This window comes from Hydra vulgaris, chromosome 02 (genome assembly GCF_038396675.1).
Source record: "Hydra vulgaris chromosome 02, alternate assembly HydraT2T_AEP".
Lineage (NCBI taxonomy): Eukaryota > Metazoa > Cnidaria > Hydrozoa > Anthoathecata > Hydridae > Hydra > Hydra vulgaris.
In genome coordinates, this window is record NC_088921.1 from 35,327,647 (window position 1) to 35,355,218 (window position 27,572).

Here is a 27,572-nt window from a genome sequence, read left to right on the forward strand (position 1 = left end):
GTTTTCTTGATTTTGTTAAACTTATTTTTTTTTTAGCATTAAAAATGGCTGGGATTATCAGTTTTTATGGATTATCTCAATACAATATTATCGATTCGTGCAGAAAAAAGAGTTTTTTTAAATAGTGACTTGACGCATTTATCCTAAGTTATTAAAAACCTGTTGTCGCAGTTTATGGTTAATAAAAGATTAGTGTATCTTGACGGACGTAGTAACGAAACGTAATGCGCGTTATTTTAGAAAAGTTAACGCAATGGCTTAAAAAAACTTCAGTAAACATTTTAGGTAAATTTCTCTTTATACTTTTGCTACATTTTTATGTAATATTTATTAATAAAAATACTAACGATAAGATACATTTTATAAAGCTAAAGTAATTTTTATTATTCAATAATATTTTATAATAGATTTTGTATAGATAAAAAAAAGAAGAGGACCAGGGTTGATCCCTGAGGAATATTTATAGACATAAACTAAATAGTAAAAGATCTATTAGCTGTCGTTATATCTATAAAATCATTTACAACTCTTTGTAAATGATTTTATAGATATAACTTAAGACTGTTTCCCCTAACATCATATCATTATGATGTTAGGGGAATTAACAAAGTTATCTCATTATGATAATGAGATAATTTTGATAGCATAACTTTATGGTTAACAATATCAGATGCTTTTTAAAAATCAACCAACACTCCACCATTAAACTGGTTTTTTTCAAGAGCATCATGTATAGTTTTAGTTATAGCTTATGAGTGCTTGGTTATTAAAGTATTCCTTTCAGAATCCAATTTGCAGACTATAAGCTATTTGATAGATTTAAATAGATAGAATATTCTTGATTGAAAAGAATAATTTATTATAATATTCAAAAAGCAGTTTAACTCTTGAGATGCTAAAATAAGTATTTTTATAAGAATGCTATTAGACCCAATGCTTTTTTTGGTTTCATAATAGATATATAGTCATTTTTTGTAAAGTAACCGGGGACAAAAAAAAATCAGAATTATGTCCAAAATATATATAGAATTAGGTCTGAATATAGTCAGATTTAGGTCTAAAATAAATATGCCCCTTCATAGTCCATTAACTCAGACTCTAAAGGAGTATATATATTTTGTCCAACTTTCTGAAAATGTCAGACTTATCAAGATTTGGAGACTTATTAACACAGAATTACACAGGAATGTTTTGGTGTCGGGTGCTTAAAAGCCACATGTAACATACTTTACCCAAATCCTCATCTAGGAGACTTGCATCCCCACTTTTTTTGCAAAAGTTTTATTTTATTCGACTCCCGAATTCATTGTGTTTCTTTTTTTTGACCATGATTCTTTTTTTGACTTCGGAATATATTGTGTTTTTTTCTTTTGACCATGATCCTTTGTCAAATTTATAGGATTATGTGTTTTTATGTTATAGTACTACTTGTTAACTTTCTTTTAGTAACCTTCGACATTTTTAATAAATAAAATTTAATTAATAACACAGGTCAACAAAAAAATTTTTTTTTTTTCTGGTGTCGAGCAAACAATTTGTTTTTTGTATAGCATTTCTCATTTTGATTTCAAATATGCAACTCTTTTTTTACCATCAGGTCAAGTTGTAAAGATATTTAGGTTCAAATCTTAAGTATTTAGGGTAAAGTCCCTAATATTGTCGGAAAAAAAAGTTATTCAAAAGTATGTCAACCTGGGTCTCAAAAGAAGCGTATTTTCATAGAGATTTTAAAAATTTTATTCATTTGTAATAAAAATAAGTATTTTGTGTATTTTTGGTGAATAACATTCTGTTGACTTTTTTTTAAGAGTCTTTAGCATTTTTTCACATAATTTTTTTGTCAATGAATTTTAAGGAAAAATATTTATGTTTTCTAAAATCTCTATGAAAATACGCTTCTTTTGAGACCCAGGTTGACATACTTTTGAATAACTTTTTTTTCGACAATATTAGGGACTTTACCCTAAATACTTAAGATTTGAACCTAAATATCTTTACAACTTGACCTGATGGTAAAAAAAGAGTTACATATTTGAAATCAAAATAAGAAATGCTATACAAAAAACAAATTGTTTGCTCGGCACCAGAAAATTTTTTTTTTTTGTTGTTGACCTGTGTAATTAACCAAATCAAAGATATTAGTAAAAATGTTTAGTTTGTTAACTTATATTTGATGCAAAGGTATTTAACTTTTGAACGTTCTAAGTTTTGAATTGTAATTGATGTTTTTGAATTTTTTATTTAATTTTTTTTTCACACCTTTGCTTCCAACAAGGCTGCAAGCAACCACTATTAGAGTTTGAAGTTACTGGAAGAGAAAAGATGAAGTTTGAATAGTAAGATAACAATTGACAGACAAATTAAAAGATTGTAAATTATATGAATCAGGAAAGCAAGATGAAGGAAGCGAATTCCAAAGAGCTGATGTTTGAGGAAAAAAAACTAAACGAATAAGAGTTTTTGGAGCACTTAGGAACAGTCACAGAAAAAGGATGAGACTTAATTGAATGACGAGTAACACGAGAATGAATTTTAGTAGATGGCACAAGAGACGCTAGCTCTTTAGAGCAGTGCCCATTATAGTATTTGTAGAAAAGAGAAAGAGAAGCAACATTACGACGATGTGATAATGGTTGGAGGTTGGCTGCAAGAGTAGGTCCAACTATGTTTACAATGCGTTTTAGGCAACTTGTCTAAAAGAGAAAGGGCATCATTAGAAGATCCGCCTCAGATATGGTAACAGTATTCCATACAAGGACGGATTTGAGATTTATAGAGATGAAGAATAGAGTACAGAGTAAGAAAGTGCTGAGCTCAATGAAGAGATGCAACCTTAGTAGATGCTAATTTTGCAATGGATTTGCGATATGGTTTCCAAGAAAAATCGGAAGTAAGAGTTAATCCTAGAAGATGAAGAGTAGATGACTCATCAAGTACATTACCGTTCATAAATATAGGAAGATCTAAATTATTGCGATAACGATTTTATCTGAAGTAAAGTTCTCCAGCCAATGTGAGCCCCATGCTGTAGCGGAAGGGAGATCCTTTTCAAGCTCAAATGCCTCCTCCAAAAATCAGAAAGTCTTGGCTTCTTATCAAGACAAGAATAAATGGTAGTATCATCAGCGAATAATGCCACCTTGGGTGTAAGAATATCTGGAAGATCGATAATATAAATTAAAAAGAGTATAAGGCCAAGGATTGAACCTTGAGGAACCCCTGTAGTTACAGAATATGAAAAAGAGAGCTGTCTATCGATGACAACTTAGATACTGTGTTTTGAAGGGAAGAACTCAATAACCTTAAAGATGTTGCCAGATACATCGTAAGAAGAAAGCTTATGGAGAAGACCAGCATGCCAAACTTTATCAAAAGCTTTAGAAATATCAAGAGCGATAGCCTTAACCTCTCCAACTCTATCTAATGCACGATAAAATCTATCGGTTATTACTGTTAGCAAATCAGCTGTAGAACGAGAAGATCAAAGTCCATATCGATGATCAAAAAGTAAGTTATTAGATTCAAGATGAGAGATAAAGTGTTTGTTAATTAAAGATTTAAAAACCTTGCTTATGATAGGAAGAAGACTAATGGGACATAGTATGTGACCGGGGCCCTGGCCCCAGCTAAAAATGAGACTTTTTGCAAACCCAGCCCCTGCCCTGGCTAAACTATAAGATTTAGCAGGGGTTGATAGCCGGGGCTAGAAAAAATTTTTTTAATATTTTATATATTATAATTTTGTGCTTACATTTACTATTTATTAAATACTGGCATATATTTATATATTTTCGAACTCTTGTTTACTTCCAACAAGATTGCAAGCAACCATTATTAAGTTATGAGTTACTTTAAAATAGAGAATAAGTAAAAATAGTAGGAAATGGTTAACTGAAGACTTGAAAAGTTGTATATAAAAAAAATTATGAAGATGGCTAATAGTTATAAGGTTTTTTTGATGTGCAAGGAAAAAACTGGATTAATAAAAGTTTTTATAGCATGAAGGGACAGATACAGTACAAGAATGCAACTTGTTAAATAAGAAATAAGCAAGAATGAGCTTTGGATTATCGTAATAGAGATAATAGCTTGTTTGAGCATTGATCATGATTTATTTGTAGAAAAAAAAAAAGTACAACCTTACAACAATGGGAGAGTGTCTCAAACTTGGCAGATAAAGCAGGTCTAATTTATTATTATTTTTTTAATGTTAGTTCACCTCCCCAAGACTTAAAACACCACTACAGGCAAGGAGATCTTAGTGTGGCGTTTACTTAGTTGTGGTTATAACCCCCTCTCAACTATATAACTCTGAAACACGAACCTTGACCAAGGTCGCTGTGCAGAGAAACATTGAGCGCAGTACTACCAGGGGCGTGGTGGGGATCGAACTTGGTACCTCTCGCTTATGATGCGAGCGCTCTACCACTACAACATGACCGCATTTCATTTACAATGTGCTTTTAGACTTTGTCTGAGAGTAAGAGGGTTGTTTTTCATCAATATAGGAATACTAACATTATTGCAATATTTTTTTGCAGAAGATTGATATTGTAGATAAGCAACAATACTGGAGCAAAGATTTAAGGTTACCTTGTCGTACCCTTAAAATTACTTGAAATAAAGAAGAGTTTAGGCCTTCAAGAATAAATTTATTACTGCAGTTAGTAAGAAATAGTTTAATAATCTCAAAACCTTTATATAAAGAAACTAATAACAGAGTGAAGACTAATCATAGGATAGTTTGAGAGGTCAAAGTGTTTTCTAGAGTTTTGAAAAATTGGTACCACTTATTTAACACTTTTTAAAAATTAAATAATAATGAATATTTTATAATTAATAAGATTAAATGTTAGACTTACTTTAGTTAATGACATTGTTAAAGATTAACAAAAAGTCTATAGAACCTAACATCTGATATAAAATACAAGATTTAGTAAACTGAGAATAACAGAGCTTAACATTAGGCAGGACCTTTTTACATTGGCTTCTTGGAATAATAAAAGGACATTTGTTCTTAAAAGAGATGTTTTTGTAAAAAAGATGAAATAAATGATCAATAAAGAAACTGCTCAAGATGGTGAAGAATATGGAGTAGAATGAGGTGAGTAGGAATAAAAGCTTCCAAAATTTTAGTCCAGAGGAGTAAAAGCTTCTGAGATGTGTTTTATGAATACATATTATGGACATTAACAAAAATGTTTGCTATTTATTTAGATGCTGGCATACAATATCCTTTCATATTTATATGGTGTAGTATTTGCCGAAAGTGATGATGATGATGATGATGATGATGATGATGATGATGATGATGATGGTGATGATGATGATAATGATGATGATATTGATGATGTTGATGATGATGATGATGATGATGATGATGATGATGATGATGATGATGATGATGATGATGATGATGATGATGATGATGATGATGATGATGATGATGATGATGATGATAATGATGATGATGATGATGATGGTTATAATGATTATGATGATCATGTTAATCATAATGATGTTTGTATATTCATATATATACAAAACATAACATGAATTTTGAATAAAAAAATATTCTTTAGGATGTATAAATGTTTATGCAGCTCCGGTCACAAACCCAGCCTTGGCTATATTTTATCAAACCCGGCCCCGGCCCCAGTCACAAACCCAGCCTTGGCTATATTTTATCAAACCCGGCCCCGGCCCCAGTCAAATATCAACCCCAGTCGTTTACTAATGGGACAGTAGTTAGACGAGTCAGATTGCTCTCCAGAATTTTTGAAAATAGGGATAACAAATGCTGCTTTCCAGCATGCCGGAAAATAAGACTCCGATAAGCACTTGTTAAATAGTTTTGAAAGTATTGAAGACAGCTCCGGCCAACACTTCTACAAGACTACAACAGGTATGTTGTCTGGACCACAAGCTGTAAAAGAGACTAAGCAGGAAATCACTTTAGATACAGAAGCTAGAGTGACAGGAATATCAAGCAATGGATCAACCTGTTTGATGGCTATATCAGGTAGAACGCAACTAGTGGAACAATTCAAGCTTTGTCTTTAGGTGAGGTGACAAAACCTGAACCATACAAGAGAGGTGGAATAATAGATTTGCCCTTATTATTGATACTGTTAAAGATTCTCCAGAAGTCATGAGAGCCTAATTTTTGTGATGAAATACTAGATTTCATGACCTGAGAATAGCAGGTTTTGGCGTTAGACAAAACCTTTTTACAATGATTTCTAGCAATAGTAAACAAATGTCTATTTTCTGAAGAATTTTTTTGGTGATAGATATGGAATTAACGGTTTTGATTGGAAATTGCAGCAGCACAATGTGAGGAAAACCATGGAGAATAGTGAGGCTTGACCTGGAACCGTTGAGTGGGAATAAAAGATTCCATGCCAGCCTGAATCCAGGAAGTTATGTAAGAAGCACATTTGTCAGTAGGAAGACGAAGATCAGAAACAAGAATGTGAAAAAACTGAGCACTGACTAGGATCAGAAATAAGCCAAATTGAGTAGAGAAGGTAAATGATTCAGATTGTTTGGAAAGCAAATTGGAAAGTTGACTAATTGTGTTAGAGATTGAGAAAGGCAAAAGTTGTGGGTCTTAACACCTACAAAGTTACTGACACTAGAGCCAAGTCATTCAGTGTAATGAGCATTAAAGTCACCAACAACAACGATATTGGCTGATAGATAGCTGAACAGCTGAACTCAAATTAATCTCACAAAGAGCAAGTAGGTCTAGTGAACTTTGCAAGAGATAAGACACAACAGAAGAAAAGTTACTTCGAAGACCAGGAATATTAGTGAATGATAGGTTTAGAGAGCTTGGTGATGACTATGGTTTTTTGTGTTTTATAGTTTTTGGTACTTTATTCATTTTTAAATTTGTTAAAGAACTTGACTCAATGCATAGATAGTACTCAGTACACTGTTTAATAGTCCAAGCAATTGCCTCATTACTATTAATAAACCCTAAGCCCTAGCAAAGGGCTTCAAATGTGGCCTCAATAATGCACACCAAAACTACGAACAAAGACACCATCCATGCATAACATGACACTGTTAGTACTTTGATATTTTTGAGCTGTTGATAGAATCAGCCTCTCTGAGAGCTACCACAGTTCGGGAAACCTGACTACCAGCTGGCATCAGAACCATAAAACTGAGTTTTAGAGCTGTCCCCTCATTAGAAGATAATAGAATGAATTGCCTAGTCATAAAAACAGAGACACAAGCAAAACCCATGCATTGAGTCAAGAAGATCCAGCGTTTAACATCCTAAACTGGAAACGATGTATTAAAAATACATCTGCGCCAGCCTAATAGATGGAGACAGGGTGCGAGGCTGGTCAACAGATAGAATCTGTTTACCCCTTAAATTGTTATTAATAAATAGAATTTAATCAAAGCATAACCAAATCGAGATATCAGCGAAAATATTTAATTATATTTGATACAAAGGTATTTTATTTTAGAGTGTTCAAAGTTCAGAATTTTTATTAAAGTATTGGAAGTTTTGTTATTACAGCCTCAACAGGAATAAATGAGTGCGAGAATGGTGAAAAGCTATCCTAAAACAAATATGGCTAGCCATGCGAGCTGCTCCTCTAAACAGCTTTTTACAAGAGCTATCTGTTTATTCACTAAATAAATTGCTTATTAAATATAAAATTTCCTTTTTTACTTGTAACAACATATGCTTTGTAACTTTGATGTTGCAAAAGTATTTAATTTGGGTTTTCACACTATCTATTAATTTAATTACTACTTTACTTGTTTGATAAAAAATTTTAAAAAACAATATTAAAATAAAAATTAAAAGAGCTACAAAAGTTTTTTTTTCTATAAAAAATATTTTATATTTTCTTACTGTAGTAGAAAGCAGGAAGTATAGAATTATTGTAATATATTTACAGATTCCACAATAAAAGTTTGTCCCAATTTGAGAAAATTAAAAAAGTATAATGCACAATTTTAATGTTCTGCTAAAAAAAATTTACATTTTTTTTTAGAAGAACATTTAATTATGCATTATACTTTTTTATTTTGGTTAAATTGAAACAAACTTTGATAATTCATTATGATTAATATATAAAATATAAAATTTAATACATAATATAAAAGTTATTACACAATAATATAGTGCACAATTAGAGTTGCAAAAAAACGCGTTTTTTTCCTCTTGTGTTTTTTTGGGTCAAAAAACATGTTTTTTGGTGTTTTTTTGGTTTTTTTGACTTTTTAAACAAGTTTTTTATTTTTCTTATTAAATAATTTGGAAGAGTTTTTGTTTTATTCTGTCTATATGTAGTATATGATCATTATAATCACAAATACAATGTATAAACACCAATTTAAAGTTAATGTTATAATAAAAAATTTAAATTTTACATATTCTAATATTTTTGAATAATAATGTTTTATTAGTTTTAATTCGTTATTAATTTAGTGCTAAGTAGTGTAGCACTGTGTAGTGTAGTATATACTCAATTAAAAAAAAGTATAAATATTTAAACAAAAAAGTCATTAATTTAGTAATTTTAACATGTATTTAAACTATAAAAGATATTCTAAATGGATGTGCTTTCTGAGTCCGAGTCTTGCTGCCCTAGACTACCTTCATCTAATGGTTCATAAACAAAGTCACTGTCACTTTCTATATTAACTGCTTCAGACTCTGACCAAGGCATTGAAGTGCTAGGAACTTTATTTACACTTGCGTTATTAATTTGAGGAGTAGTTATGCTTATACCATTTTCATAACTGGTGTTTTCAACATTTTCAAGTTTTAAATTTTGTGAAATGAAAACTAGTTTTCCAGCCCTTTCAGTCGTTAAGCGATTTCTTTTTGCACTATGAATGTTAGAATAAGTGCTAAAACTTCTCTCACATGCTGCACTTGAAGCTGGTAGCTGAAGAATTCTAGATGCAACTTTTGATTGTTCAGTAAAGGAACACAACCCTTTCACCAATTTATGGGTTGAGTTATTCCAACTGCAGTCCAAATAAAATCTTTTGAAAATATACCACCCTTTGATTGGTAATTAGCCAAGTCAAACATCATAATTTCTTTGTTTACTTCAGGCATACTTGCAGCAATGTTGTGTATTGCCCACAAATTTGAAAATAGTATTTAATATAATTCTAAATTTTTCAAAAATTTTACTTTTAATGCCCAAGGCTAAAATGTATTTGGTTTTAAGAATCATATATGAGTTATGTGTAGTAAATACCTTTTGTACTCCAGTAAAGACTCTGCCTTGAAATTTGGGATCTAGTATATTGGCAGCCAAGTGAATTTCTGTTAAACAAAAATCTTTTCTTTCCTTGAAGATTTTTTTGGCTTCTTCTTCCTTTTTTGATAATGGGCTAACTGTTAAGTTTTTAAAAATGTGGTCTTCCAAGAAGTGAAAAGTTTCCACAACAGTAGATAACATGGGAGTGTTTGATTCAGTTTTCTTTATTGCATCAGCTATTGGTGACAGCAATTTGAAAAAACCTTCAACCCTGTCCCAAAAAACATCTGATAGAAGAATATTTTTTGTTGCTGAATTAAGTCCACTGTTTTCAGAAATAGCCAATGTTTTTAATGGTTGCTTATTTTTCTGTATGCTACCTAAGCATGCTACAGTTGATCCCCACCTTTAAATAAAGCACAAAGAAATTATGATAACTTTAATAAATTTAGAGTAAAGTAATTTACTAAATCTATTTTTATGATTGTATAATAAAATTAGTTATATAGTTCAATTTTTTTTTGTAATGTACATTATATTTATACTTTTAGTTGTATTACCTAGTTTGTACAGGTAGTTTCAAGGAAATGCATGTTACTACACCAGCTGATTTTTTTTGTGTGACATCAAAACACTTAAAGTTGTCAATTTAAAAAAATCTGTGAACAGTAAATTTAAACCATGTGAAATGCATCCATAGCAATGAAGATGGGGATAACAATCTTTTAGACGAGTCCATGCATTTTCATATTTGCAGCATTGTCAGTCACAATGCCCAAAACTTTGTTAAGATTAATTTCTTCTAAAACTTTCTTTATTTCATTTGCCATATATTCACCAGAATGGCTTAATGTTCCTACAAAACAGTTTAGGATATATTATATATACTGTACTATATAAGTATTATAAACCTATTTACTGATATATTATTTCTGCTTACTGAAATGGTTTTCAGTGTTGTTTGTTATAAATTTAATATCAAAGTTAATTATAAAATAATATGCATATTTTAAAAGTCTACCAGTCTGTTAAGTAAATCCATTGTATACAGTACTAGAATTATGGTTTTACCTGTAGGCAATGTCTTCCACAAAATGGGTGATGAAGAAGGCAATGTCATTACAAAGTTAATGATAGCTTCATTTCTGTAAAGAAGAAACAGCATATAAACAAATATGATCTGTTTATTAACTAAATAATATAGCTTCAATTGCATCAACTAATATTATAATAAATTGTTATTGTACCTTAAATTGCTCCATCCATCACACATAAATCCAAGATAATCTGCAGTTGCTATCATTTTTTTAACATTTGCTGAAATCCTTGAAAATTCATTATCTAATAGCACATTTGACACTTCGTGTCTTGACGGAAGCTTATAAGCAGGACGTAACTTGTTCAAAAAGATTTTCCAATAGTTACTTTCTACTATATGGAGTGGCGATCCACTAGCATATATTGCTCTGGCTAGATGTGTTTCAATCAGTTCCTGCAAAAGATAATGTCATACTGGTACATCAGTCAATCGTGAAACAAATCTTAAATCTATACATCATGACTTTTTAATAAGCTAGTTACCATATCAGTTAGTTCTTCAAATAAATCTTAAAATTTAAAAATACACATCTTTTCAGTTTTTGTCATGCTGTCAAACACAGAACTTGGTGTTTTACTTCTACAAATTGATTCAGAAGAGGATGTTCCAAAAGAATTAGATCATGGATTTTTTGCTTTTGGTTCACTATCTCCAGAAGAATCTTGCTGTTTGCTATGACCTAATTTATTTGCATATAGACTTTTTATATCTTCAGGACATTTTAAACATTTTTCAATATGCTTAGTCATTCGAGTTCCGTTTTTAGACATAATGTCAAAGCAAAAGGAACATTTAACTCTTTCCATTTTGCTAATTTGTTTTATAGGTATAAATAAATTGGCAACTACGGTTTTATTTCTCCCTCCTGTATAGCCTGCTTTACTCATTTTTATAATTAAAATTTACTATGTTATGCAAAATATCTAAAATTTAAATATAATTAAATAAAGAACATAATTGATTATTAAAAAGAGCTTTTAAAACTGCTTGTAACTTTTTATTTGCAACTCAAAACCTTATAAGTACAGTAAATTAATAATAATAATAATAATAATAATAATAATAATATATATATATATATATATATATCAAATATTAAATATATATATATATCAAATAGTAAATAAAATTAAGTAAATGTAGTTAAGTATAATAAATTTAGATAAGAAGTGTTTATTGTGCCATTGTGTCAATATATAACAATAAAGTCAATAAAAATTAAATAGAGGAAGATAAAATTAACTAATAAAAAACCAAAAAAACAGACCCCTGTGTTTTTTTTCCAAAAAAACAACCAAAAAACCCAAAAAAATAAGAACCAAAAAAACGCGTCACATCTCTATGCACAATAATTTTATATTATATATATATATATATATATATATATATATATATATATATATATATATATATATATATATATATATATATATATATATATATATATATATATATATATATATATATATATATATATATATATATATATATTTATATATATATATATATATATATATATATATATATATATATATATATATATATATATATATATATATATGTATATATAAATAGATTTTTTATTTAAGAAACCAATCAGTTAGTCCAATCTAATTAAAAACATTTGCATTTAATTGGCTTTCTTTTTTAATTTTTTGTTTTGTTGTTGTTACAATAACCGTGTCTTCAAAAAAGGAGTGCAGTTTATAATGCAATTATTTTTTTTTTTTCGAAAGTGACCATATTTTCATTAACGCTGTAATGATATTACACGGTATTTCACATCAAGAGTATTAGGAAAAACTCTCTGCACTGCATATCTGTGTTTAAAAACAAAAGAATTTTTTTTTTAATGAATTCTACTATAACTTTGTATTACAATTATGTAGTATATATGTTCACAATTATAATAATAAAATTCTGCTTTTTCAAAAACAAAACAACTGTTTTTCAAAAACAAAACAACTGTTTTAACAACTTTATAATATAACTTATATTATAAAGTTGACAAGTTGTTAGCCATTTGTATATTTAAAATATAATCTCAAGCACTATAAAAATATCAGTGAACTATGCAAAATAAATAAGCGCATTTTTGTAATTAAAAGTAGTTAATCTGAAACTTAAACTTTGTATTTTTTATTTGATGAGTTTACACAAGAATTTTTAATTTTTCTAATCAATATTTTAAAATAAAATAAAAAGTAAAGTGGTTTATATTTATGTAAAAATTTAGTTTTGCGAGAGCTGTAAATTGCTCTCGTAAACCACTTTAGTGGAGTGTGGACAAGAGCAGTGGGTGCATCAGGTTTTATTTTAAATAAAAAACAGCTTAGCACATTAGTTGTTCGTGATTTAGACGTCATAAAATTATCTTTAATTTTTTTATTTATTTAAGTACATTAGTAACTACCGCAATAAAATAAATTACCGCAAAACAAGTTTAATTTACTAATTAAGAAAAACAAATCTAGAATTGTTATTTTGTAAATGTACATATTGTGGAATGTCTATTTTGTTTCTTTTGATTTTATCTTACATAATTAAATTTACTATTACATCTTTTATTATCATTTAACATAAATTAATTTCCTTCTTTTCTAGACATATATAAATATAAATGAATTAAAATATGTTGATTTTTTTTTCACTATTTCTTAAAATTGCGGCTTCACAAATAATGGTTTTTTACTTTTAAAAAGTTATTAACAAACAAAAGATATTACTTATTGCAAAGAAAAAACTGAAGTTAATTACTTTACCAGCCTTTTTTTTTTTAAGTTTCCTAGTACCATTTATTAAAAAATATATACCGTTGCGCTTTCACTTGCCTTAAGACAAAAAAGTTAAACGTACGCTTTATGAATATTTTTGATGCAGTGTTAAAAGTTATAACAAGTTTACAAGGAATTTAATTTTTTGTAAAAAATAGAAAAAAGGAAGAAAAAAAACAATACAAAAAAAAAATACTTTTTTAAAAATTTATTTAATCAAAATTCTTTCTAAATTATAAGGAAATTTCTGTTTTCTTATTTTTGATATCGTACAATCTGTTAATTATATAAAGCTGATGTAGCTATTATAAAATGTTATTTTTCTAAACTATTATTTTTTGCAAAATAAAACTTATAAATATAAGACATTTCAAGAGTTATACTGCTTTAAGCGTAAATTCAAGCAAAAAAAATTAATAATAGAATTACATCCATAAAAGAAGTTTTTTTTTTTTTAGTTATAGAATAATTAACTTTTTATATGATGTTGTTTTAAGTTTGCAATAATATTTTCCATTTTTTTGATAAGATCAACCATTATAACATAACAAACAAATAAAAAAATTAAAATATCAAAAGTGGCACTAATATAAAATAAAATTTAACGTATATAATTTTTTAGCTAATAATTTTTTGTTTTATTTTTTAATTTTTAAATAAAATTCGGTAATTATTTTTGATATTGTTTGTTATGAGAAATTGTCTAATTAAATATTGTTGCACTTGCAAGATGATAAATAAATTTTTTTAAATTATGTTTGTTTTATGATTTCTTTTTTCTATATGCTTGTAACAATTTTTTATTTCTTTTACTGAACATTTTTATGGAAAATTATGTTTGTTTTATGATTTCTTTTTTCTATATGCTTGTAACAATTTTTTATTTCTTTTACTGAACATTTTTTTGGAAAATTATGTTTGTTTTATGATTTCTTTTTTCTATATGCTTGTAACAATTTTTTATTTCTTTTACTGAACATTTTTAATGGAAAAGCAATATTAATAAGAATAACATTTTCTTTGTTTTTTCTTAAGTTACATTTGAGAAACATTGAGAGTCTGTGCACTTTTTTTGTTGGGATATGTTTTCATATATTTTATCATCTTGTAAATTATTTATAAAATGGTTAAGGTAAAACAAGAGAATTCTATTTTAATTAAATTAGTTAAAAACTAATTTTTATTTTCATCAGACATGCCAATGTAATCTTGCAGTTGACCTGAACTCGGTCCAAATGAACTTCTAGCTCACAAATTTCCAACTGAAAATAAAAACAGTCAACAAGCAAGTCTCTTAATTTTTTTGAATAAAGATACATACAACTGAGGTGTTAAAAATAGTTGATAAGTAATTGCTAATGATCCGTAGTGTTCAATCAATTAACAACTTGGTTTACTTTTAATTATATTGGGTTAGTAATATCAAAATTGTTAAAATTTATAAGTTATTCCAAACTTTTGATCAGAACTTTTCAAATCTTGTCAACAAACCCTGTGTCGTGATCAACATCTTCTGTAAGGTAACAAAAAAATTGTTTGAGAAATGTTTTCTTTATTAAATAAATTATAATTGTAAAAAGTGAAACCACATCCTGAACAACAAGTTGATAATTTTCAACAAAATTTCTTAAAATAAAACTTCATTTGGGTTATAATATTTGTAATAACTTTTCAAGTAATTACTTTGTCAGGTTATCAATGCTGTTGCATAAGAAATCATTTAATTTATCTGATTGTAACAGTTGTAACATTTGCTGCATTGTCAATATTATGTCATTGCTTAAATACTGCATCCTTTTCTAGGTCTGTAGACAAAGCTTTTACTAAGTTTAAAAGACTACAAACAAAACATTTTTAAATTTCCAAAAGTTTTTTTTTCATTATGTTTCAAAATTGTTTTTTAAAAATGATTTTTCATTATGAATTCATTTTTATGTAATTATAAGTTGTTGTTGTTGTTTTTTTTTTTTTTTGGGGGGGGGGGGGAGGGGAAGTGGCACTGAGTTGTGCAGAAACCCCTTTTCCCTCTGCTTGGCCCAGGGCTATTTATGTCCTAAACTAGTTGATCAAGCTATTTTGATGTTTTCATTCAACAAAAAAAAAAAAAATGTATCAAAAAACATTTTAATCTTTTTTGTTATAAAATTTAAATTTTCAAAGTTCTAAGAGATATACTACATACAGCAAAAATTTTTCCCTAAAATAACTAACTGACTAAGGCTAACTAGGCTGACTACCTTTTATTTTAGCTCCAAAAATCAATAATTTACATTTCATTATTTTAAAATAATATTGGATAAGTTAGACATTTCATGAGTCCTGATTTTTGAATTCCTTCAGCTAAAATCTATAAGGGCTCCAAATTTTAGAAAAAACCTCCAAATTTTTTATTAAGATAATATTGTATATCAGAGTTGTTTGTGTCTTTAAATTATTGCTAAAATGCTTAACCAGCATTATTTCAACTGACCATATATTAACAATTGATATATATTTTAGCTAAAATGTTCATGTTTGTTATTTATGACTGAAAATAATATAAAAATAAAATAATTCTGAGGTATAAGATTGACATGGTCTGGATGATTTTATACAGAATAACCCATTAACAATTTAGCGCATTTTTTTTCAAAATATATAATTTAAAAAAATGTATCAAATTGTTAATGGCAGTTCTAAAGATTTTATAAAGATTCCTCCTTACTTTAATAAAGCCATCTTTAAAGGTTCTACTGCATAATCATGAAAAAAAAATTGTTTAATACAGATGAATTTAAAAATGTTTTCCTCACAGGTTCTAAGATTGCTAGGATGTATGCCCTAGCAATGCTAGACATTTATCCTAAACCAAATATGCACAACATAACCGCCGATAAAAATGTTGCAGCTTTCAGATCCATAGTGCCATCTTTAGAATCATAAAATTAAAAATACTACGTTCTTAAGTAACATAGTGACTCATTAGCTCTATAAAAATATTTTACCAAAATCTTTTTTTTCACAGAAGTTTGTTGATGAACATAAAAAAGTTAGGTTATCTAATTATAGACCTGCTAACCTCCACTATTCATTTGTTGGCACCATTTTTATAAACTGCTGTTGCGCACAAACTTCGATTTCAATTTATTTTATTCATACTGCAATAATCTAAGATTATTTTAATATTATTTTACTATTATTTCCTTATTATTTCATTATTTACTATTATCAACTATTATTTGATGCTCCGGGCAGCGGGCTATTTCAGTATGACATTTATCTCTCTCTCTCTCTCTCTCTCTCTCTCTCTCTCTCTCTCTCTCTCTCTCTCTATCTCTCTCTCTCTCTCTCTATATATATATATATATATATATATATATATATATATATATATATATATATATATATATACAACCCGTAGATGTTGTCCGAAAGTTTTTTCCATATTTTGTTGACAAAAAGTAAAAATTAAAATGCAAGACCGGAATTATTTTTTTTATTAATTGATAGACTGTCTGCCCCAACCAAACCCTCAGTCGATGTAGTAACACTCCCTTGCGTGTCAGGCTAAAAGATAGTAGATGTAGCAGCACTCCCTTGCGGGTCAGGCTATTTGTCAGTCGATGTAGCAGCACTCCCTTGCGAGTCAGGCTATTTGTCAGTCGATGTAGCAGCACTCCCTTGCGAGTCAGGCTATAAGATAGTCGATGTAGCAACACTCCCCGCATGATTTACAGTAAAAAAAAATAAAAATAAAAAAACATTTTATTAAAAAAATTAAAAATTAAAAATAAAAACATTGTTTATATTGTTAAAAACATTCAGAATGTTTTTAAAACATTCTGGTCAATTAAATTTGCGTTTTTGTGGTTTTTTTAAAAAACGATTTATTTGTAATTAAATTAATGGTTTTTACTTTCCAACATTTGCGTGTTGGACGAAAGTCAAAAGTAATTAAAAGTGACGTATGTGTTGGCGTAAGAATCACTTTTTTCCTTCCGCTCTTCCCAAAGACAACAAACTATAGATCTATAATAGATCTATATATATATATATATATATATAGAGAGAGAGAGAGAGAGAGAGAGAGAGAGAGAGAGAGAGAGAGAGAGAGAGAGAGAGAGAGAGAGAGAGAGAGAGAGAGAGAGAGAGAGAGAGAGTTAATAAAAACTTCATTTTGATTTGAACTTTGTTAAATCAAATAAATCTTAAAAAAAAGTTTATAAATTGTAATATTGTATTTTCAAAAGTAAATTTTAACTTTTCTTTTAAGGACAAGAACCATTAAAAATAAATCTGACCCCGACACTGAAATCAAAGACAATGGTTAAAGACAAAGAAATGTTAAAACCTGTTAAATTTTCTGTATACTTACCTGATATTATTTGTGGCATGAAAGAACTAGACAGGAGTTTGTTTAATATTAAAGTCAATGTACCAGCTATAAAGTGCAATGAAAAATCCTGTGGTAAATTTCAAAAAACTTTTAAAAATGTTCTTTTGAACAGGCCACATTTTCGAAGCATAATTCCAAGTAATTTCCTTAATTCTAATGAGAGATTTATTTTGCTTAACCCTGAAGTTAACAAGCTTGAACTTTTAAATGATGATCAGCAGAAAGTTTTTTTAAATGAAAATGGGGAATTTTGTCAGCATGAGCTTCTTTTAGAATATAAAGACTTTAGTGCTGAAGAAATATTTTCAAAAATTTTTTCAAATTTTGACATTGAGAATGTGAGCTCCTTTGAAACAGTTGGGCATATTGCTCATTTAAATCTCAGAGAAAAACTCCTTGACTATAAAAAAGTAATAGGTAAGTTTAATTTTATAGTAGTTTTTTTTTTTCTTAATTACTTTATTTATATTTTACTATACTTTATTATAACAGGTCAAGTAATTTTGGATAAAAATCCAAATATTGAAACAGTGGTTAACAAGGTAGATTCAATAGAAGAAACTTTTAGATATTTTCAAATGGAACTGTTGGCAGGTCTTGATAAAATGAACACAACTGTTATTGAACATGGATGTACTTTTCAATTTGACTATTCTAAAGTTTATTGGAACTCTCGTTTACAGACAGAACACAAACGATTGGTTGATCAAGTCAAAGAAGGTGATATAGTTTTTGATGTTTTTGCTGGTGTTGGTCCATTCTCAATACCAATCGCTAAAAAAAAATGCTTTGTTCATTGCAACGATTTAAATAAAAACTCATACCTCGCTTTAAAACACAACATCACACTTAACAAACTTCACTCTTCTTTTATAAAAGCTTATAATATGGATGGTAGAGATTTTTTAAGAGATGTTGTTGTTAAAGAAATCTTGAAATCTTCATGTCACTTACCTAAAATGTTTTCTATACATATCATCATGAATCTTCCTGCCATTGCTCCTCAGTTTCTTGATGTCTTTAAAGAAAATAATTTTACCAATGAAATGTTACCAGAGTCAATAAATAATATTTTTGTACATTGTTATTTGTTTTCTAAAAGTGAAAGTCCTGAAAATGAAGCTAAACAATTAGTGAGTGAAGCTGTTGGCTATGATATTTCACCAAAAGCAAAAGTGCGAGTTGTGAGACGAGTTGCACCAAACAAAGTTATGCTTTGTGTCACCTTTGACTTGAAATGGTTTCATATACAATCAGTTAAACCATCTACAAAGCGATTAAATGAAGGTATTTTTTTTTTCAACTTTCCTATTATACATTTGAATCAATATTTAACTACATGCTAACATTCGAATTAATACTTAGTTACATGCATACAATCGAATTAATACTAAATACTAAAAACTGCTAAAAAAAAATGGTTAATCTACTAAATGTATTATAGTAGATTTTTGTCAAGTTTTGATTTCAATCTATGTTAAGCAATATAAAGTATGTTTACTAAGTATTCAGAAGATTGTGTATTCTTACCACATTAAATGAGTGTACCCTGGCTATGACTGATAATTTTAATATTATTAATGATATAACATAATATCATAAAATCGTCATTGATAAACATCTCAAAAATTGGTTTTACTATCTCAGATTTAGCTCTATTCATATAAGTTTTGCTGTTTGTTTTTGTTTTTTGATTTTAATTTTTACTACTAATAAATTTTAATATTAATTTGTAACTTTCTGACACACCTTGATTGCAATTTTATTTTAAAAATAAAGTGTAGCATATATATAAATATATATAAATATATATATAAATATGTAAATATCATAGTGAAATATTTATTAAATAAAATAAAGTAATAATAGAGAACAGCAGAGCATGTGTTAACACAAGGTTCCCACTCCTCCTTAACAAATATCAATCAATAGGATAATTATAGAGAACAGTTTATTAATATAGGTTGTGTCAATAAACATTTAATACCAAGTAAGTACTCTAAATGCTCAAATACTCTATGTAACGAGTTTTTATTTTTGTTTTGTCCTTGGATTAAAAGTGAGATTTCCTAACCTGTTTTGCTAAAAATAAATAAAAAAAGCTGTTTTTTCTTGTTCCCAAAACTTTGCTTATGTGACAAGGACAACAATATTTTAAAATTTGTGTGTTTTTGAGAAAGTTGTTGATTTGTATTGAATACTGAGCATTCTTCTAGAATATTTCTGAACAGTAAGAGTTGTCCAGAAGGTTTAAAAATTTTACAGAATTTTTTAAAACTTTTCAGAAACCTTTAGAAATTTCAAGAAACTTCCAAAACTTTCTATAACATTCTTGATTGTTCAAGACCCTTTAAATTGAACATTTAACAAGTCCCTAATGCTATTAAAATAAGGTCTCGGTCTTAAATGAAGCAAAAGAAAATTTCAAAACTAACTTTTGTTTATATCAAAAAAACATTTATTTTTATTAAAAAAATATATATAAAAAAAACATGTACACATATTATAAAAATATATATCAAAAAAACATGTACACATATTAAAAATATATATATCAAAAAAACATGTACTTTAGGGTGTCCCAAAAAAAAATTTTTTTTTTGTGCGCTATCAAAAACTTGGCTCTTATATGTAGAAAGATGAAATATATAAAAAATATTGATCTGAGACAAGTGTAAGAGCTTGGTGTAAAACTTGAAATTTTTAAAAAATGTCAATTTTTGTCATGTTTTTAAGGTTTTATTATTTTAATTGTACATGTGATATAAAAAAGATGAAATTTATTCAAAAGTAGGATTTTTTAAATATAATTTTTAAAAGTAGTCATCTTTTACTTTTATTCAATTGTATATTTAACTTTTTTTCTTGATTATTGGTATTTTATTGATCATTGCTATTTTTTACTTGTGGAGTTAATACCTTGTTTGATATATCTGTTCCTACAATAATTGAAATGATAATGAAAGATCAGAGAAGAACCGAAGATGCAAAGAAAGAAGATGTAGCCTTCTACGAAGACCAGAGATCTAAAAAGAATATGACCATGACTTCACAGCATGATAAAGAATTTGAAATTAAGGTTCTGCGAAGAAAGCAGAGGTACGAAAGAGTTAGGCAATTGAATGATCAGAAAAACACAAAGGCTCAAAAAGAAAAAAGGACTTTGCAAACATTTGACAGATCGCAGAAATCAACAGACGAGAAAAGTACTGACAAAGCTTTGGATGGACAAGTTGAATTTGAAGATGATGTTAGCCCATTTGAAAGTTCCATTTTATGTGAAGAAAGTGATGGTTCTGAATATAATGTATCCAAATCAAAAAAATCGAAAATAATTTTAGAGTTAACTCCAGATGAACTAATTGAAGCTACTTCTGCTGTTAGCGTTCGGTATAGAATCGGTGTTAGGCCCCAGACTGCTATAATTTCTGCTATCTGCAATAAAGCAGGTGTTGACTTGCATGAGATTAATTTATCAAGATCTACTATACACAGAAAAAGATACAGAATTATTGAAAATCTTGGTAAATATTATTCACCTAAGTGATTAAGTCAATTTTTTTTATTATTTTAAATGTATAATTTAATTGATTTAGGAAAAACACTCATAGTCCATTTTGATGGGAAACTTGTTAGACAGCTGGAAGAAGAGAATGATCTGAAAGTTAACTGTGAGAGAATTGCAGTTAGTTTAACTAGCCCAAATTTGGAATGTAGAGATGATTTTTTGCTTGGCATAATGCAGGCAAAAAATTCAACTTGGTCCGAGCAGGCAAATTTAATTCTCAATCTCTTGGAATACTATGATATTGTCGATAATATCATTGGTGTTTGCTGCGACACAACTGCATCCAACACTGGAAAATTTGCAGGAGCAGTTACAATCCTATCAACTATGTGCATGTGTCATCACCATATTATTGAAGTACATATTAAACATTTTATGACTGCTCTGACTGGCCTGGAGACCAAGTCACTGAGAAGAGAAATTTATGTGCATTTACATTAGGCTTGGTCAACAATTGTTGACAAGATAGACACATCATCAGACAATCTGGTTAAGTTTAACTGGACTTCTTTAGAGATTGGATCACCTGTCTATAATATAGCCAGGCAGCATTAAAGTTTGGGGAAACTGCACTTCATGAAAATATTTTCAAAAGAGGAGACTACAAAAATCTTTGTCATTTATATGTTTACTAACTGGTGGTCATGTTCCTGCTATAAAATTTCATCAGCAAAGAGCTTGCCATGCAGCAAGGTTTATGGCAGATGCAATTTATTTGCTTACATTAGAAATGACAAAGAACATCTCAAACATCAAGAATGAAAAGGAGAAGAAGACGGTTAAAACAGCTTCTTTATTTATATCTTTAACATACTGTCCTTGGTTTTCCAAAAGCTCTCTTAGTATTAAAGCACCAGTTAATGATTTAGCAGCATTCAAAGATGTGTTTGATTTAAGTAAAGAATATCCTGAGTTTTCTCAATCAATACTGAAAAGCATGCAAAATCATACCTGATATTTAAGTCAGCAGCTTGTTGTAATGGCTTTAGTTGATGATGTTGTTGAAAAAGATGAGAAGAAGAATATACTCCAAAAACTGTTACAGTTTTCTGTTCCTGAAGAATTCATGAAGGATAAACCTAAAATGCCTGTAATCACATTGTCTACAACACTATCAAATTTAGTTGGTGATCAGAGCTGGATTTTGTTTTGCCTAGCCAAGGTTACCCATGACCAGGTTAAGTTAGCTGCGCAAGGGGACTTTTTTAGACAACTTGTGCAACTGCGCAAGGGGACTGTTTTAGACAAGTTTTTTGTTAAAAATATGGTAGTCACCAATGATTGTGCAGAAAGAAATATAAAACTGATCCAAGACTTTATTATGTCATACCGAAATGAAGATATGAAGCAGAATGTTTTGTTGGTCTTCAACACATGCAACATATATTTCACATAATTTTTAATATGATAAATGCTTAACATAATTTTTTTTCTAATATTTACAAGTTTTATCTTAAAAATAGCAAAAAAAATCAAAAAAAATCAAAAATTTGAAGTTTTACACCAAGCACTTATAACCGTTTATATTTAAAAATTCTGATATATTTGGTCATAATATACCTAGTAACCAAGTTCTAGATAGCGCACATCTCTTTTTTCCAAAAAAAAATTTTTTTGGGACACCCTAATGTACATAAATTAAAAAATATATATCAAAAAAACATGTACATATATTAAAAAAAATATATCAAAAAAACATATATCAAAAAAACATGTACATATATTAATAAAAATATATCAAAAAAACATATATCAAAAAAACATGTACATATATTAAAAAGTGCATTGTAAAAATGCGCTATTAATTTTTAGCTAATGTCATTTTTTATGCAGTAAAATTTAAAATATTAATTTTTCAAAAAATATTTATTATTTTGAAATTTTTATGTAATTTCATTTCATTTGAAATCCAGGTTAACCTATTTTTGAAGAACTTTTTTTTTAGTAATATTAGTACCTGTTAAATGTCTCTAATGAGTAATTTCATGTCAATTGACTCAGAAATTTTTTAGGATGTCACCATATATTGTCAGATTTTTATACAGTTGAGAGATAAATAAAGTTGAAAATAAAAATTCCTGTAAAATTTTAGCCTCTAGCTCCAAAAAGATCCTGAAATATGAAAATGTCCTCAATGATATCAAAAATTATTTTTTTGATATCTTTAAGGTCACATGGGCTTTCTTAAAATTTTGTAAGAAAATTCATATTCATGAGAATTTTGATTTGCAAGCTTACGGATTAAAAATTTTTTCTTTAAATAAGTTTCTGAATATACAACTAATTGACAATGACAATAATGAGGTGTTGTTTAATCAGTGGCAGAAAAACAGACAGAACGACATTCATCTGTCAGGCAACAACAACTGAAGAATACAAATAACTAAACAAGTTAACAGTTCATTCCTATATTTAAAAATGTCAAGCAAGGTACCTAAGTCAACAAAAGGTAAAGTTGGCAAAAGACTGCTGTATCGTTTTAGGTGGCATTGTAGAAAGCTACATAATTGTCATTCAAGATCCAAAGTTACCATTGGTGCCAAAGTCAAAGCATATTACACCCCGTTGCCCTCATATTTATTTAACAAAAAAGACCAGCTTAAAGAAAAATCATTTTGCTTTATTTCAGAAGATAATGAGCATGACACTGGTTTTGTGTATGAAGATCAGGTACAAATAGTTGTTTAAAAGAATATTATCATAGTATAACATATAACATTGCAAAGTTCTTTGTTTTTCAGACAATTGTGCTGCACAGTATGAAAACCACAAAAATCTTTACAATATCTGTCTCCATAAAAATGGTTTTGACATTGATGCAGAATGGACATTTTTTGCAATGACTCGTGGTAAGTAACCATGTAATGGTATTGGTGGCACTGTAAAATGGTTAACTGCAAATGCAAGTCTACAAAAGGCTATAAATGACCAGATATTGAACTATAATAAAATGTTGTACAAGCAATATAAAGCAAATTAAAGGGATTGTATTTTTTTCAAGATTAAAAAATAAAAACTGACAGCATTGCAGACCACTTTGAAAACACATTTTTATCTAAGTAGAACAATTCCTAGATCTAGGAATGATCATCAATTTAACCTAGACTCTATAGATACTATTAGCTAAAGATTAAGTGAAGATGTTAACATAGCAGTAGTTTTTTTATTAGCTGGTATTCAAAGAGCTCAACCTAATCAGCAAATTAACATGGATACATTGAATTTTGGCATATTTATTATGTAATATAATACACTTTATTGGATTGATATGATAAATGAAATTAAACATTATTGAGCAAAATGTTATGGCAACATTTATGCTCCTACATGGTCCTTTTAACAAACTTTTCTGGCCATCTAGAGCAAATGTGTGTTGGGTTTTAATTACCAACATAATTAGCATCATTGATGCACCGGTAATAACAACTGAGCATATGTATATTCTGACCGTTGGCGCAAAGCAAATGCTAATACAATCTTGACATTTTGTTTTTTTGCATTTTATTTTGTAAATAACTAAATTAAATGATTAAAAACAGAACAAATATGAATTAAAAAAACTTTACAAAAGACAATGTTTATTAAAGTTATCTTTACTTTTTTAAAAATGAAAGAAATTTTTTTTTGTTGAGATTATAAGTGGGGCATAGCCTTCGGTGCCCCGGTCCAATGGACCTCTGGTTGTTTGCCCTGGAAAAATTTTAACACACGTTTATTAGGACTACACAAATGCTGAAAGTTACAGAGCACTACAAAGGTAGTGAAAAATCTATTGCAAGTTTCCTCTACAAAAAAGTGGGGCACATGCCCTGGCCCCCTCTGGTGTTTTGAGCCCAGAAAACAAGTTTAACATACACCTTTATTGTAACTACACAAATGCTGAAAGTTTTAGAGCTCCAGCTGGTCTCGAAGGTAGTGAGAAATCAATCACAATAATCTGCTATAAAAAAGTGGAGACCATTTGGAGTTGTCACCCCTGAAAAATGCCAGGTCCAACCTTTTAAGTAAAAGGACCAAACATTTTTAAAGTTATGTGACTTAAAACCTCTAAATAAACATCGAGACAAGAGGGGCCTGGCCAATATCTGTTAAAAGTAAAATGGTCAAATTTCAGGATCTTCTTAGAGCCAGAGGCTATAATTTTACAGGAATTTTTACTTTACTAAGTACTCTCAACTGTATAAAAATCAATAATAAAGTAGGAAAAATATGTAATCAGTGACCAGGGTGGAAAATAATGACCGGTCAACAGTCAATGACTGCCCAAAATAAATAAATTTGCTATTTTGAACTTCCAAAATGATTTTTTGCCGGTCATGGTTGACTAGTTTAAAAAAATCTGAGTTTTGAGAAACAAGAATATAATTTGGAAAACTTTAATATAACATAAAGAAAAAATTAATTCATTTAAATTATAAAACCATAGTATTAATATCCATTATTCCATATTCACAAGGGTTCAGATAGGAGATCCCACCAGGGATGCACCAGGAAGTCCTAAAAAAGACTAGAACCAAATATTTGAAACCTTGATTTATTGTTACTTGTTTGAAAATTGTTCTAGAATTAGGGGTAAATGTGGACTTAAGTTTTATTTTATATTAAGTTATACTATGCAAAACATGCACTATAAGTGAATAAAATAATTGTAAAAACTGCTGCATTGACACATTATCACTCAATAAAATTTCTTTATCATTATTTTGTTCACACTATCCTATTCAGTAAAAGTAGTCGTTGCTTTTAACTGCATAAAATTTAACAAATTTATCTTGGGTTACCTGAATAAACTGCCAATAGACTATGTTAATATTTTTGTAATTACCTATTTTGTTTTGCATTATAAACAACATTAGTTTTAACATGATGAAAAGGATGAGAGGTCCCAATATAATTGATGTTTTATTTAAGTGCTATTTAAACATTAAATTTAGTTGATGCCAAATTTAATTATTATCATGATTAAATTATAAAATAATAAAATAATTATTTGTTTTTAGGTGAATCTCTAGATGATCATGAAGCAAAAATAATGAAGATAGATTAGATTAACAACACTATAGTTATCAATTTTTGAATAATACAAAATGGTTATTTCTTTTGATAGTAATTTTAAGATTTATATATGTGCGTATATGTATATACATACATACACTCACACACAACTATAAATGTGATGTGCTATGTCACACTGAAATAGCTTGCTGCTGGAGGCTAGAGTACAAACGTCAACTATCTTAAAGACTGCTGCCGCAAAGGAATGTCACTACATTGAATGAGAGTTTGGGACAGGGCAGCAATCTTTTCTTTCATTAATCTTTATTTTTTTCTTCTTTTTCTGAAAAAGCTGTATGCTATAAAGATAAATAAAAAGCTGTCTGCTATAAAAATAAGCAATTGCTGATCTATATACGTTTTAGTATATATGTGTATATACATATATATATATATATATTAAATATATATATAGCCCTCGGAATTAGGGTCAACATTCGGCAATGCCAACCTAATTTTTCCTAATTCCCAGGGTTGTTTATATATATATATATATATATATATATATATATATATATATATATATATATATATATATATGTATATATATATATATATATATATATATATATGTGTGTGTGTGTATAAACATATATGTATATAAACATATATATATACACACACACACACACACACACACATATATATATATATATATATATATATATATATATATATATATATATTTATATATATATATATATAAACATATATAAAATATATATATAAAACATATATATATATATATATATATATATATATATATATATATATATATATATATATATATATATAAATATATACAGGGTGGATGCTCGAAATCCGGACAAATTTAAATTTGCTGGCATTTTTTTGTTTTTAAATTCTATGTTGTGAAATTCAAACATTAATCAAAACAAACATTGTACTCTCTGGAACAAAAAAAAATGCAAATTTAGCACATCATATCAAAGGAATATGACCGTAGAGTTGCAGTGGTTGAGTCCCTCCGCGCCGGAAACTCTGTCCCAGAGATTATAAAATGGTTTGGCTTCCCAAAAAGCACAGTTTATGATATTGCAAAGAGGTTTAATCATGGTGCAGAGTCTTTAGAACAAAAAAAAAAGACTGCTCACAAACCAATCAGGAATAAGGCCTTCATCAGCAGAGTACAGAAGTCGATCAACAAAAACCCCAGCACCTCCATCAGGAAACTTAGCAAAGATATGAATGTGTCTCATTACACCATCAGAAGAGTGATCTGTGATGACCTTAGGGACAAGTCCTATGTCCTGAAAGTCAGGCAGATGCTGTCTGCTTCAATGAAGGAGAAGAGAGTAGCTAAGTGTTCCGTTTTTTTAGCATCAATAAAACATGAAGCTGCTTCGTTTTTTCAGCGATGAAATTTTTTTTACTGTGGATACCAAAGTGAACAGAAGAAATGACAGATGGTTGGCTCAAGACCCAAAAGATG

The 27,572-nt window shown here is 28.5% G+C and overlaps 1 protein-coding gene across 1 annotated transcript; it reads left to right on the plus strand.

Annotated features, from left to right (window-relative positions):
• Window positions 1-142: 142 nt before the first annotated feature.
• Window positions 143-26,162, plus strand: LOC100199427 (uncharacterized). Its single transcript, XM_065790719.1, has 4 exons — window positions 143-285; window positions 17,374-17,913; window positions 17,989-18,783; window positions 26,065-26,162. Exons 1-4 carry the CDS (start codon window positions 225-227, stop codon window positions 26,109-26,111), a joined length of 1,443 nt encoding a protein of 480 aa, XP_065646791.1. The 5' UTR covers window positions 143-224; the 3' UTR covers window positions 26,112-26,162.
• Window positions 26,163-27,572: the final 1,410 nt, after the last annotated feature.

Bases quoted from the DNA above. Each gene is read 5' to 3' on its own strand.
- LOC100199427 (XM_065790719.1), top strand. From the start codon at position 225: ATGCGCGTTATTTTAGAAAAGTTAACGCAATGGCTTAAAAAAACTTCA. The intron at 17,914-17,988 runs GTAAGTTTAATT...TTATTATAACAG, and splicing joins TGACTATAAAAAAGTAATAG to GTCAAGTAATTTTGGATAAA. The intron at 18,784-26,064 runs GTATTTTTTTTT...ATTTGTTTTTAG, and splicing joins TACAAAGCGATTAAATGAAG to GTGAATCTCTAGATGATCAT.